Genomic DNA, 15,162 nt, shown 5'->3' with positions numbered 1-15,162 from the left:
GCCAGAGGCTGTTGTGAAGGCCAAGACTATAACAGCATTCAAAAAAGAACTAGATAAGTTCATGGAGGATAGGTTAATCAATGGTTATTAGCCAGGATGGGCTGGGATGGTGTCCCTAGCCTCTGTTTGCCAGAAGCTGGGAATGGGTGACAGGGGATGGATCACTTGATGATTACCTGTTCTGTTCAATCCCCCTGGGGCAGCTGGCATTGGCCACTGTCAGAAGACTGGATACTGGGCTAGATCAACCTTTGGTCTGACCCACTGTGGCCGTTCTTATGGTCTTAATTCATTAATTGCTAATTTGTAAACCCAGCTACAGTGGATTTCTGCTTATAGGGAGGTTGTTCTGTTAATATAACTAAGAAGTTCCAGTACACCTAGATTTCTTGTATTCAAGAAAAGTTTGTGGTTGCACTTATTTTTTTTCCATTTTGAAAGATTCTTTTGGTTTGAGAGAGATTGATTCCCTGTATTTAAAATGAAGAGTGTAAACGGAACCTGTTGTCTTTCTCGTAACAGAAGAAATTGGTTGAAGAGCAAATTGTTAGTTTCTCTCTGTTGTCTTTTGGTCTCTTAACAGTTTTTAAAACCTGGATTTCTAATTATATTTACCGTTGGTCTGTATTTTTCTTTTGACACCAAACTTCCCCCCAGAATTCAGTCATATAGGTTAACAATTAACTAAGCTTGTTTCTGCTCATGTAAAGATTTCTAACAAATGTTTTAGACAGAGTTCTTTGAAATGTAAATCCCATCTAATATAAACAGTGCTGATTTTTCTAGAGTTTTATCTTAGTGATGTTATAGCAGGGGTGGGCAAACTACAGCCCGGGGCCCGCATCTGGCCCTTCAGACTTTTTAATCTGGCCCTCGAGCTCCTGACGGGGAGCGGGGTTCGGGGCTTGCCCTGCTCCGCACATCTCCCAGGAGCAGCAGCATGTCCCCACTTTGGCTCTTACGTGTAGGGGCAGCCAGGGGGCTTCACACGCTGCCCCTACCCCAAGCGCCTCCCCCGCAGCTTCCATTGGCTGAGAACTGTGAGCATTCATGGCCCGCCATACAATTTCGATACCCAGATGTGGCCCTCAGGCCAAAAAGTTTGCCCACCCCTGTGCTATAGTAAAGGTTGTGCCCACACCTCTAAACCTTTTTTTCGGTTGCTTGTAACTTCCTTATACCATTGATTTGGGCAGGAGAGCTGAAAGTGTCTGGTTTTACTCTAGAAGCGGACTTAAAACAAAAAAACTTCTTAAGCTTTTTGAGATACCCAAGTATTTGAAAATAAATAAAACACTTAGACTCACCCACTTGTCTCCCCCATTAAAAAAATTATTCAGTTACTTTTTTTTCTTGGTACTCTGGTGTCACAAACATAGATTGGTTTTAAAGGTGGCACATAAATTTTATATATTCTTTAATGAAAAATTACACTTCACCTTGCTTGGAGTTAATTGTTTGTTCAATAATATAGTTTACATATTGAGTGTGTGCCTTAAGGACACATGCAGCAATATGAAATATTGCTGAATAGGGTCATATCTTGGAAAAACAATCCATATATCCATTTTTGCAGAATTCAGGTTTCCTTGGGAATCTCAGCTATGACTTTACTGGCTTTTGGTTACAATTTATTAGGTTTGGAAGGGGAATCTGTTGGGTCAGCTAGTCCTTTCCTTTCCTTTCCACTACTTTCACAGCACCATAAAGTACTGTCTGTCTAACCTTACTGTACTCTGTATTGAGTTAGGTTGGTGGGTGAGGCTGCTGGGGCTGGCCAGCCGGTTAAGGTGGTTTAACTGATAAGACTAATGCTTACCGGTTAAGATTTTACATCCCTATTTCCTATGTAAACCATTTTGCATTTATCCTAATTTTGATTTCAGCTCTGTTTTCAAATTGGCTTGAGACACAATTTGAATTATTTGTAACTGTTTTGAACTGACTCAAGAGCAACTATATTTGCTACAGTTCTCCTCTCCAACCCTGTTCCTCAAACCCTTGACTATGACTTGGCAATGTCCCTCCTAAACTATTGCAACCTTTGGCCTTTCAGATTCTTGTTTCCACATCTCCAATCTATGCACAGTTCTACTGCCGATCCTCTTTCACACACTCAGATGATATCCAATGTTGAGTCCCCTTTTAGTAGTTCTGCTTCTCCTTAAACATCATAGGTTGTTCGTAAATTTACAAAACACATTAGAGGGTGGGTGTGTCCTTAATTTTGCATGTTTGTTTCAGTGTTACAAAGTGTTACAGGGGGCTGGAGGAGGTCTTGAAAATTACCAGAAAATGAAGAGCCCTGTGTAGCTCGAAAGTTTGTCTTTTTGACCAACAGAAGTTGGTCCAATTAAAGATATTACCTCATCCACCATGTCTCACCAAAACATGTTCTGTCATTTATGGACACCCCTAACATTGTTTCCTCACTCCTGACTCTTAAGCCTTTACACAACCCCACCCCACCCTGCACACTTCCATCATGTTCCTTTTGTGTCCTTCTCCACCAAATGTTTCTTCTGCACTGCCCCTTACTGTTAGAATGCGCTTCCTGATCTCACGTGTCATATAGGTCCCCCTCATTTGTTCTTATGCCAACAATGTCCATAATCTTAAATAGCTTGTCCCCCTTGCAAGTGTTAATCCCAGTATGTCATCTCCAGGACCCACCCATAGACCAGCAAAAGCAGGAAAGTCCAGATTTGGTGGGATTCCTATTTCTAAAGCTTCAGAAAAACAGGAAGAGAACATTTTTGTTTAATCATTTCAGGCCACTTTTGCAGGAAAAAAACTTTTCAGATGCAAAATAGTCTCAAGAATGTGGGTTTCTCAAACAGTTCTATCAATATATTTATAACACTGTTCACTCTTTTCTGTGGCAGCTGGCTTGCACTGATAGTGACTAACAAGTGTACTGTCAAACTAATACTGTCGTTGAGTTTCTGTCTGAAATGCAATAATCACCGATGGTCAGACAGCTTCAGCATAAGTGGGATTATCAGATTCTACAGTTAAAATCAACTGTTTATATAAATTTATGGGAATTGCTCTTCTAGCTCATGCCTTTGAGCTGTTAAATCGGGTATCTTGTCTTTGGTCATAGCTATTACTTGAGAGTTCACAGGAATGTACCTGGCACATTATGGAATAATACACATGGGAAGAAAATGATTAGATTTGCTTTTAGTTCTCATAGCTATACGTGTTACTGGTCACACAATTATGTGGCCCCTTTTAATACTCCAGCCATGTGATCTAGCCATGGTAGCAAGTTACACAAGATGACAGCAGTCTGAAGAAGGAATGTACTTTTGTCTTAAATCTGTCTGTCAGTATGCTATGAACTTTGAAATTAATTTAACAGACAAACTTTGGGATTTTAGATATAATTCCATTTTTGTATTTTCACTTCATCCTCTGTTGGACAGCAAACACAAAAAAATCCTGGACTCTTGCTTGAATTGGATAATGGTTCACTGGTGCATTCAGCACTTCATGAATTAAGAGTTAGAAGTTTATGTAGCAGAGTGGTGAGACGTGGGCCACTCCTATTGCACTAAACTGAGTACAAGATCTTGTGAACGTAACACTGCCTCCCCCCCGGTGCTTTCTGCTAACACTCTTCTGTGTCTGTGGGAATCCTGAAAGCTAGATGTACTCATTTGTTTGACATTTTTATTGCTCTTATTGTCCACTAATGTTCTTAAAAACTGCATACCGATATGCATGTTTATGTTTTTGTGAAATAGTGGTACAATTAAAAACTCCATCATTCAGGGCATTTGTACCAAGTATTATAATCAAAACCAGAATCCAAGTGGATTGAAATTGAAAATAAATCATTTATTAAGGGCTAACTTTGTTGTTTTTTGTTGGTCCTATGGAGAAGAACACTGTTGAAGAGAATGTGGTGTGTGCTTGTAATGAAAAAAAAGGATCAGAAGAACAAGTGGATTCCCATCTTCAATGGCAGCTAAATCTCCTTACCCACATAGAGAATGTACAGAATGAAGTCACCAGCAGAATGGACCTTATTGAAAAAGAAGTTGATGGTAATTACATTGTTACGAAGTATTGACATTAATCTGTATAGAGCTTTGAACATTCAAAGCATTAAATGAACAAGAAGAAGTCTCCATTACCTCTGTCGTGTAGATGACTAACACAGTGATTAAGGCCCAAATTTTTAAAGGTGTTTATAATTTTGGGTGTTCTGGGACACCCAGAGTCTGATTTTTCAGAGATATTGCGCGTCTGCAACATCTACTGAGGTAATGAGTATTCAGAATGTCTGAAGTCAAGCCCAGGCATGCAGCATTAACAATAATTCAAAAACCTGGGCCAACATGACTTGCCCAAGGCCACGCAGTGAGACCATGAAATAGCAGGCTCCTGCTCCCATGCTCTGCCTACTAATCTGCAGCATCTCCTGAAGTTGATAGCATTTGTTTGGACAATAGTATCGATCAGTTACCTGAGGAAGAGGAAAGAAGTCTTCATCTTCAGCTGTGGTTTACTGTGTATTGGTTTAGAAACAAACTGGTAATAGCCTGGATTAAGGAGGCAGACCAGGCTTCATAACAACAAATTTACACAAAGATAATGCAGTAGAACTAAGTGTTGTAATAGATGAATGCATTCAGTTTTCACTAGGGCTATAAATTAATTGCAGTTAACGCCTGAAGTTGACTGAAAACAAAATTAACGTGTTCATTATTTTTTAACATGTTAATTGCATACCTCTGGGCGCAGCAGCAGGGTCTGAAGCTCTGAGCCCATAGCCTATATTTGAAAATATAGAAAACATCTAAAAATTTAAATAAATGGTATTCCAGTATTATTTAACAGTGCGATTAAAACTGTGATTAATCGCTATTAATTTTTTTTAATCGCTTCACAGCCCTAGTTTTCACATGTAGAGACTCACTTCACAAATGAAGAGAGTTTGAACAAAGTGTAGTTATTGTGTCCTTAATTATTTCTTATCTAAAACAAAATAATGTTAGCCCTGATGGAATGTTTATGATCAGATTGCATGTACTTTGACTATGTTTCTAGAAAAATGGGATTAGACTCTTGCCATCCCTCTTTTTTATGAGCACTGAAATTCACTCAGAAATTAGATTCCACTCTGAAAGTGACTGTCTTATATCACCTGCTCCCTGTTTTTGTTTAGTGATACGTTAAAGTTAGTTTTCAGAGTAGCAGCTGTGTTAGTCTGTATTCGCAAAAAGAAAAGGAGTACTTGTGGCACCTTAGAGACTAGCAAATTTATTTGAGCATAAGTTTTCGTGAGCTACAGCTCACTTCATCGGATGCAGTCAGTGGAAAATACAGTGGGGAGATTTATATACATAGAGACCATGAAACAATGGGTGTTACCATACACACTGTAAGGAGAGTGATCATTTAAGATGGCTATTACCAGCAGGAGAGCAGGGGGGAAAAGACCTTTCGTAGTGATAATCAAGGTGGGCCATTTCCAGCAGTTGACAAGAACATCTGAGGAATGGTGGGGAGTGGGGAAATAAACATGAGGAAATAGTTTTACTTTGTGTAATGACCCATCCACTCCCAGTCTCTATTCAAGCCTAAGTTAATTGTATCCAGTTTGCAAATTAATTGCAATTCAGCAGTCTCTCATTGGAGTCTGTTTTTGAAGTTTTAAAGTTAGTGACAGAAGTGAGTCTTCACAACCTTTTATTCCTGTTGAGTTTTTACTAGTGCAGAATCGTGACAGCTGAGACAGTGAGCTGGAGTCTTTTCTTTGTATGTGTATCATCAACACATTGTTGGCTAATTTGTCCTAACATACTTTTATATTACTGGAATTTAGCTATCAAGGTAATTGGAATGATTAATAAGGGGAACACTTTAAACTGCGTAAAAGAATGAAAATTTCCATGGAGCACTGAATTATTTGATTCTTCAGAAAATGTCTTCATTTAAATAACGATCTGAGTATCTGTAAGTTGCACCTTCATATTAATGACGCATATGGCAGAGGCATGCTCCATTTTATGCAAATTACCTGCTGCCCTCGGGCTTGGCAAGTTGACAGCATTTACAAGAATAGTTGTTGGTCCATGTTCAATAGCATACAGAAGAAGTAGATTTGGAAAGGGTATGAACCTAAAAACTCAAATACAGAATGTCTCTAGCAACAAATAGTGTAAGTATTCTGAATTTTTATGATAGGCTGCTCTTCATTGGGGCAGTGAGTTTGGCCATGAAATATTCTGAGGTGCATCATTGGCAGTCACACACCTGATTTGCATGGAGCCATGGGTGGGGCACAATAGCCATTTAAATTTGGGTTGACAAGTTAGGACCAAATCCTAGTCAGGTTGAAGTCCTCGAGTATTTTGCCACTGACTTCAAGGGCACTAAGATATGACCCTTACTGCATTTCAACACACCTAGCTTTGGAGGATTGAGCACTCTTTTTCCGAAGATCCCTTTCTAATCAAACTCTTTTTTACATTTTTCTCAATTTAGTTTTAGAAAGCTGGCTTGACTTCACTGGAGAGCTGGAACCACCCGATCCTCTTGCAAGACTGCCTCAACTCAAGCGACGTATCAAACAGCTCTTAATTGACATGGGGAAAGTACAGCAAATAGCCACGCTGTGCTCTGTATGACAAAAGGAAGAATAAAGGAATAAAAATAGGCTCTCTACAGAGAATTTTCTTATCAGCCACAAGACTGGCAGGAGGACAGCAAAAAGCTGGATATTTGTCTAGTTCTGGGCTGATTACATTTTTAGCCTGAAGCTTTGGAGAAAAGAAAGGAAATCTAGAGTAAGGAAATTAACACTGAAAAGCTAAATACTCTGTATTCAAGATGCAAATTACAATGTCACATATTGAGGAACATTGACATGGTCTACAATATGATAAATAAGACATGTGAAGTGACAGAATTTCTCCTTCAGGTCATACAAGAAGATTCAAGAAATCTCTGCAATGGAAAATGCTATAATTTTATAGTCAGTAGCAGAAAGAGCCAAACTCTCAAATGTCAGTGGGAAAAATGTACAATCGTAATTATTTTTTCTCCCATTGCTAGTGAAAATACAGACACAGAGAGATCCATAGCCTCTCTACAGTTGGTCCACCCCCAAAGTTTTAGGCAGGTAACTGATCTTTTGCAGTCCATGAACTACTTCTTATCTAATTAGTGTTATTTGGGAAAATGAAAACATTTGCTTCACTTTTGAAAGAAACAGGATGTGGTGGTCTCCTTATAAATATTTTTTTAATGGAAATCCTCATTACAGCACCCTTAGGCTCTTTTAAAAACGTAAGTGGCAAACAGTGGTCAGATGTGCCAAATAATACTAAAACCACTGGGATGACAGTTTGAAGATAGTGAAATACATGGAGAGTTTTGTTCAAAGTTCTACCTGGTGCCAGCAATCCATCCAAAATTGTATCTAGTTTATATTTTTTTACGTTCTATTGCAGTATTCAGGATTCCAAGTACATTTTGTCCTGGGTAGTTCAGCTTGGTGTTAGCCCTCTGAATCTTTACCAACCTCATCTGGGATGAGGAATGACAAAAGCAGCAAAACTGCTTGTTTGTGGCTGTGAATTATTAAACCACTAGATTGAATATCGCAAAGATACATTATCTAGGATGTTTTTATAAAACTTTTAGCTTCAGTCATAAGTGAGTAAAACATCATGAAACCAAAGGCAACCTAGTTGCTCTGTTAGCTCTTGCTGGATTTTGAGCTCAGGACCTTCTCTTTGCCTGTGCTCATGTAAGTTGTCACTGCACCCAGTGCTACATATGTATGTGTAGGTATATGTGTATATACACACACATTCATATGTACATACTATATACATATTTATATCTACACATGTCTAGTTTTATTACTATAGACTATAAGAACTGGTGGTTAACATGAAATGTTACCTTTTAACAAGCAGTTTATAAAATTGAAAATAATGTATGTACAGGTTTTGGAATTTGTAAAATATGACTGTTAAAAGGAGGCTATTTAATTGATGACATAAGATACTTGAACATTTTATGCCTCACAACTGTTTATCAGTTCTAGTTTTCTGTATAAATGCATTTTAGAACCGATAGACAGTAAACTTGAATTTACCTTTTGATAAGAGTACAAGCCACTGTACATTCAAAAATTATTTAAATTTGCAAACACACTGTTCTATATGTAAGGTACTGTATGTAAAACTGTTTATTAAAACTATTCTGCATACTCTACATTTTCCACTTTTCTTCCTGTCCTATACAGAAATGTAAAAAAGTGATTAAAATAATGTACAGACCATAAAAAACTTGAATTTTTGAATGCCTGTTGAGGATTCAGATAATCGAAAAGTGTGCCAAAAATGGATTGTGTACAAAAGATGTTGAAACTAGTGCTTTGAACTTTCATCATAAAACCATCATTGAGAGAGAAAGTAGCATGCCCGGGTGCTTATTGAAAAATGCCTACACTAAAGTCTCTAATTTATCTGTCATGTCTGAAGTAAGTTAATGCTATTAATATTTTAACTCTAAACCAAATGTGTCAATGTCCGTTATAGAATGATACCTATTTAAAAGGTCTCTTCAACAGCAGTTACCACACCATTGTATTGGCAATATTACAGCTCTGTATTAATTCCAAAACTCAACTCAATCTTAATTATGTAGCAGGGATTGGCATCTCCATAATTTAAAGAGGAAATACAGTAACTGAGGAATATGTCAAGGAATGTTGATTTTTTTTTTTTTATGGCAACCACTACAATATTTAACAAAATACCCTGATGTTTTATACAGGATAATTTGATGCTTAAATGACTACTTAAGACACATTTCACAGTATTAACAGCTGTTGAAAGTGATCTACTTGCTCTTTGGATATGCAAGATACTGTTATATATTATTCACTTGCTGCATATCCTTAAATGTGGTACTGTGTGTACTGTATAGAATAAATGTAAATCTTAATACACAATTTGAAACAAAGTATATAGTATTTACATAATATATACAGTACATACTGGTGCTATGTTATACAATGTGTGTATGCATGTGTGAGATACCATATAACTGTAAATGTAATGAACGGAGAGATGGACTGAAGTTTCAAGTTGTAGGAAGGAGGTTCCTTGCTTTGGGCCCATCACAGCAAAGTTACAATGAGATGTGAGAATATTATCCCTAAAAGGTGGCTGTTGTATGAGCTGAGGACCCGGTAGTCTCAGATGCAGGTACTAGGAGGTGGTCACTGGTGTAGACAGGGCCTACACTTTTAAATATATATTACATATAAAAAACTACTGTAAAGTATTGTATGATTTCAAAGTTAAGTTATCAAAAGTTAGGCAATGTCTGAATTAAGGTTGCCTATGCAATTCAGCCTTCTGCCATATGCATTGTGTTAGTCTTTTAACTTGCAAGGTGTCACTTTTTTTTAACCCCCACAGGACCCTGCCTCTTTCAGTGCACAGAATAGGTAGGGCCCCCTGAATGAGTAACTTTTCAATATTTCTGTTTACCCTCATTCATTTGGTAGCCAAATGCATAATATTTACCACATACCATTTAAACCATGCACTGCATACAAAATTATTCATTTCTTCATGGGCTTTTCTATGACACACATCACTGTGAATGCTTCACAAACTTTAAGGTAACTTGGTATCATCAACTCCACTTTAAAGATGGGAAACTGACTAATAGAGAGATTAAGGCCAGAATTGTCAGGCGCCCAACTTGTGAAACACTTGGGACCTGATTTTTTTCAGAGCATTTTTATAGCACTTTATATGTTCAGTGGACACACTGACTTCAGTTATGGTTGTAAGTGCTCGGCACTTCTGCAGATCTGGCCCCAGATGTTCCCTGTTGGGCACCTAAAAAAAGAGAAACACAATTAGTGGCCACCTATGAATTTTGGTCTAAATGACATAGGAACTCTGTGGCAAAGCAGGGATCGGTTCCAAGTCTCAGAATGTTATCCAGTTGTCTTGATCATAAGACTATTGTCAAGGTTCCTTCCCCACTCTGAACTCTAGGGTACAGATATGGGGACCGCATGAAAGACCCCCTGAGCTTATTCTTACCAGCTTAGGTTAAAAACTTCCCCAAGATACAAACTTTGCCTTGTCCTTGAACCCTATACTGCCACCACCAAGCGTGTTAAACAAAGAACAGGGAAAGAGCCCACTTGGAGACATCTTCCCTCAAAATATCCCCCCAAGCCCTATACCCCCTTTCCTGGGGAATGCTTGATAAAAATCCTCACCAATTTGCACAGGTGAACACAGACCCAAACCTTTGGATCTTAAGCACAATGAAAAATCAGTCAGGTTCTTAAAAGAAGAATTTTAATTAAAGAAAAGATAAAAGAATCACCTCTGTAAAATCAGGATGGTAAATACCTTACAGGGTAATCAGATTCAAAACACAGGGAATCCTAGGCAAAACCTTAAGTTACAAAAAGACACAAAAACAGGAATATACATTCCATTCAGCACAGCTATTTTACCAGCCATTTAAACAAAAGGAAATCTAACACATTTCTAGCTAGATTACTCACTAACTTTTTACAGGAGTTCTGAGTTGCATTCCTGATCTGTTCCTGGCAAAAGCATCACACAGACAGCCAGACCCTTTGTTTCCTCCTCCCCCACAGCTTTGAAAGTATCTTGTCTCCTCATTGGTCATTTTGGTCAGGTGCCAGTGAGGTTATCTTAGCTTCTTAACCCTTTACAGGTGAAAGGGTTTTGCCTCTGGCCAAGAGGGATTTTATAGCACTGTGGACAGAAAGATAGTTACCCTTCCCTTTATATTTATGACAACTATCCTTTCTCATCCTGCAGTTCTTTGCCTCTTTCACCACATGCCCTCCTCAAAAAATGAGGCAGGCATCTTACAATCAACTGCCTCATTCACTACACAACTCTGATTCATTCCCAAAGCACCATTTACACTGTGCACTGAATGAGGCAGAAGTGGTGGGGGGGAATAGTATGTGATGCTGTAACTAAAGACTGTATCACAATGCATGTGCACAAAGGGACCAAATTAAGGTTGCACAAGCTTATTTCCTAACTTCAGGATGCTTGACTTTGCAGTCGTTTACAGTGGGTTTTTTTAATGTAGTTTTTTAACTTAATTTAAGGGTTTTTTTTAAAAAGCAAACAAGGGAAAAGAAAACAAAAAGGAATTCCATCATACGAAGCCATACTGTGACAACACACAGGGCTACTCAGCAGTGTTGGAACCTTTAAATCCACAGCAGACTTCTGCCACTTGAGCTCATAGAGTAACTAGTAATAGTAGTTGGCTATTATCCTCTCTGGACCAACCGCTAAGGAAGATGAGAGACTTTGCAAGTGGGTTTCACGGATTTTTGCTAGACAGTGAATGTTGAGACTCAAAGTCCCTATGTTTTGTTTTACACTTCAGAGGGGAGCATTCTCAAGTGGATACAGACTCTTGTGCCCCTTTCTCCCACTTCCCAGCTTGACCCTTTTTGCTTATCTGCTAGCATCTCCCCTTGTTATCTTGTTTCTCGGCTCCTGTCCATCCTCTAGCTTACACCTGTTTCCCCTCCGCTTCCCCCCGCCACCCCTCTGCTCCTCAGCCTTGTGCAGTTGCGTTAGGCTGTGTCCTCCTCCTGTTGCCTGGGTGTCACCTGGGAAACCATTTAAACACTGGAGAGAAGGTTTCCATGCTTTGTTCTGCTGCTCCATCAGCCTCTGGCTGGTGGAGGGGGAGGTGTGAGGCAATTGTAGGGAAAGTTCTGCTCCGCCCCTGCAGCCTTGGGCTGGAGCATGCTCGGTGAGCTCCGTGAAGGTGGAATATGCAGTGTAAACAGAATCTTCTGAGATTATTGTTCGGTAGGTCTCTAACAAATCTCTGCTGAGCATGTGCACAGGTGACTTTCAGAGGCTTGTAATTTGGCCAAATTTGGGTGGATTTTCACTGCACTAAACATCTTTCTGACCCCCCCCCCCATGCCAAATTCCTAGCCCTTGCTCCAAGGCATAGAGGCTCTAGGGCAGTGGTGGGCAACCTGCGGCCCATCAGGGTAATCCGCTGGCGGGCTGCAAGACAGTTGGTTTACATCGACTATCCGCAGGCACGGCCGCCCGCAGCTCCCAGTGGCTGCAGTTTGCTGTTCCCGGCCAATGGGAGCTGCGGGAAGCGGCAGCCGGGCCGCAGGTTGCCCACCACTGCTCTAGAGCTTCTCAGCTAAACTGCTATAAGAATTTTTTAGCATGAGCAAAACAATGTCATTTCATGTAACCTTGATCACAGAAACAAGAACTAGTTTGATGAAACATTTAAAAAAATCAGCCTGAGGCAGACAGATCCTGGCTTGGAGAATTTCAGCCTGGATGGTTAAAGTTTGCAGTTATAAGCAGCTGAAAATCAGGTCTTTATAATGGAAATGCTGGACAGCCTTAACTTTATTGCAGGTCCTGATGGGTATATAAGTTCTGTCACAGTTGCCTGTAGTGATCCTACCCTCACACCACAATGTACCTTTGCTGGGGTGAGTCCCAAGCGTGGAACTTCTTTTCTACCTCACCCGCACCTTATGCCTTGTGAAATCTTTCAGGACATTCCCTCCTTTTAGAGAGCATTTGTTAAAGTCGAGGTTTTTATTAATTTTGGGGATGACCATTGCTCCTGTATTTTATCTTTTTTCTTTTGTATTGAGTCACCATGTAATCACTTTAACAAGGGTGCTTTTTGTTACAATGCTTTCATGTATATTTAAAAATGGTTTTGTTATGTGGTGTCCCAAGCACTGGGGATGGGGGTGGTGTCTTTAGCAATAAGCATTATATACACTGTGTGTATTTGTTATACTTGGAGAATAGGTATGGAACACTTGACAATGGTGAAAATACACTAGAATAAAGAAAAGCATGTTTCTCTGGAAGACGTTCTGCACCAGCCTGGGCAACTCATAACTACTGGAAAAATATGAAATGTACATGGAGAAAATGAATAGTGCAGAAAACATTAATATAATGAACTTCCAAAACATGCCATATAATCAAGACTGTGTGTACGTGCATTTGGGATGCTATTAACAGTAGATGAGTTAACACCGTTTTCTAGCGATTGGTTGATTAAATAAAATCTAGTCTAATGCAAATTAAGCGATTAAACAGCTACTCAGTCTTTTTCGGACTTGCTCACAACCGTCTCCATTCTGTTAGTGCCTCTCAATGCATTGTCACTGAAAAGTCTGAGAGAGGCAGCACTGAATGGCTTAATCTTCCATGAGAGAAGCAAGGTATTTTCTTTTACAGTTTGTTTTATAATAGCAATAATGTTGATTGCATTTTAATATACTCACAATAAAGGCCTATTGAGATTGGTTAAGTGCTTGGGCTCCCTTTTGGTGAACTAACAGTTTCAACAAGCTGATCTATGCTTTATATACTTTGGAGCATTAAGGAACTGTGTCTTAATTGTATAAAGCCTGTCAACTAGTTTTGTGTACACATTATTCGTTTGATTACATTCAGAAAGACAAGACATTGATTTCTGTTACAGCACTTTGCAACAAGTCTACTTAACCTTTCTAATACTTGCCTCCTTTCAACCAAATTTGTCAGAGATGTAAAATGGGAGGGTACCTTCAAATGAAGTGGCCTTTCAAATATGAAAGATAGTGTGGCTGGGCCAAATTCAGACCCTACTGTAAGCAGCTGCACCATTATTGAAATGAATGAATGTCTGGCCTGTTTCCTTAATACGCTCCCATTTGGGTTGAAACTCCAGTGGATTCTGCTTCCTTCATCTTTCAGACATACACCCAGGGGTGTGAATACATACAGTTCTATACATTTAGCTTTTGTAATAGCTAAAAGATGCATACAATGGCAATCTGAAAAACTGCACAGGGTCACCAAATGGATACATGAGAGGAAAGCCGTTATTCCTATCTCTCTCCTTTGAAGCATCAGAGATGGTCATGGCTGGAGATGCTTGGCTGGCTGGTTCATGCTGACATGCTCAGGTTCTAACTGATTGCCATATGTGGTGTTGGGAAGGTCAGATTGGCAGGGACCTTTTGGAGTTTTTTCACTTTCCTCTAGCACAGTATGTGGGGTTAGTTGCTAGGATCATCTGGGTATGTCTCAGTTCATAGAATCATAGAAGATTAGGGTTGGAAGAGACCTCAGGAGGTCATCTAGTACAACCCCCTGGTCAAAGCAGGACCAACCCTAACTAAATCATCCCAGCCAGGGCTTCGTCAAGCCGGGCCTTAAAAACCTCTAAAGATGGAAATTCTACCACCTCCCGAGGTAACTCATTCCAGTGCCTTACCACTACCCTCCTAGTTAAATAGTTTTTCCTACTATCCAACCTAGACCTCCCCCACTGCAGATTGAGACCATTGCTCTTTGTTCTGTCATCTCCCACCACTGAGAACAGCCTAGCTCCATCCTCTTCAGGTAGTTGAAGGCTGCTCTCAGATCCCCCTCACTCTTCTGCAAACTAAATAAGCCCAGTTCCCTCAGCCTCTCCTTGTAAGTCTTGTGCTGCAGCCCCCTAATAATTTTTGTTGCTCTCCGCTGAACTCTCTCCAATTTGTTGACATCCTTTCTGTAATGGGGGGCCCAAAACTGGACACAATATTCCAGTTGTGGCCTCACCAGTGCCGAATAGAGGGGAATAATCACTTCCCTTGATCTCCTGGCAATGCTCCTACGTATGCAGCCTGATATGCCGTTAGTCTTCTTGGCAACAAGGGCACACTACTGACTTATATCCAGCTTCCCATCCACTGTAATCCCCAGGTCCTTTTCTGCAGAACTGCTGCTTAGACAGTTGGTCTGCAGCCTGTAACGGTGCATGGGATTCTTCCTTCCTAAGTGCAGGACTCTGCACTTGTCCTTGTTGAACCTTATCAGATTTCTTTTGGCCCAATCCTCCAATTTGTCTAGGTCACTCTGGACCCTATCCCTACCCTCCAATGTATTTACCTCTCCCCACAGCTAAGTGTCATCCGTGAACTTGCTGAGGGTGCAATCCATCCTATCATCCAGATCATTAATGAAGATGTTGAATAAAACTGGCTCCAGGACCGACCCCTGGGCCACTCCACTTGATACTGGCTGCCTACTAGACATCGAGCTTTTGATCACTACCCATTGAGCC

General features: G+C 39.9%; 1 protein-coding gene across 12 annotated transcripts in view; it reads left to right on the top strand.

The window, feature by feature from the left end:
• PHF20L1 (PHD finger protein 20 like 1) overlaps positions 1-13,372 on the top strand; it is an 87,789-nt gene extending 74,417 nt beyond the window's left edge. For 8 of the 12 annotated variants that reach the window (XM_084619722.1, XM_084619725.1, XM_084619720.1 and 5 more), the window contains 2 exons: positions 3,890-4,055; positions 6,502-13,372. In XM_084619722.1, coding sequence (XP_084475848.1) covers positions 3,890-4,055; positions 6,502-6,644 — 309 coding nt within the window. In that variant the 3' untranslated portion in view covers positions 6,645-13,372. The remainder of the gene's footprint in view (positions 1-3,889; positions 4,056-6,501) is intronic. The other 4 variants (XM_084619719.1, XM_084619729.1, XM_084619721.1 and 1 more) reach the window with 1 other exon arrangement.
• The last annotated feature ends 1,790 nt before the right edge of the window (positions 13,373-15,162 follow it).

This window comes from Lepidochelys olivacea (assembly GCF_965140295.1).
Source record: "Lepidochelys olivacea isolate rLepOli2 genome assembly, chromosome: 2".
Taxonomy (NCBI): domain Eukaryota; kingdom Metazoa; phylum Chordata; order Testudines; family Cheloniidae; genus Lepidochelys; species Lepidochelys olivacea.
Note: the sequence above shows the minus strand (reverse complement) of the source record. Positions and strands in the feature narration are given on the sequence as shown.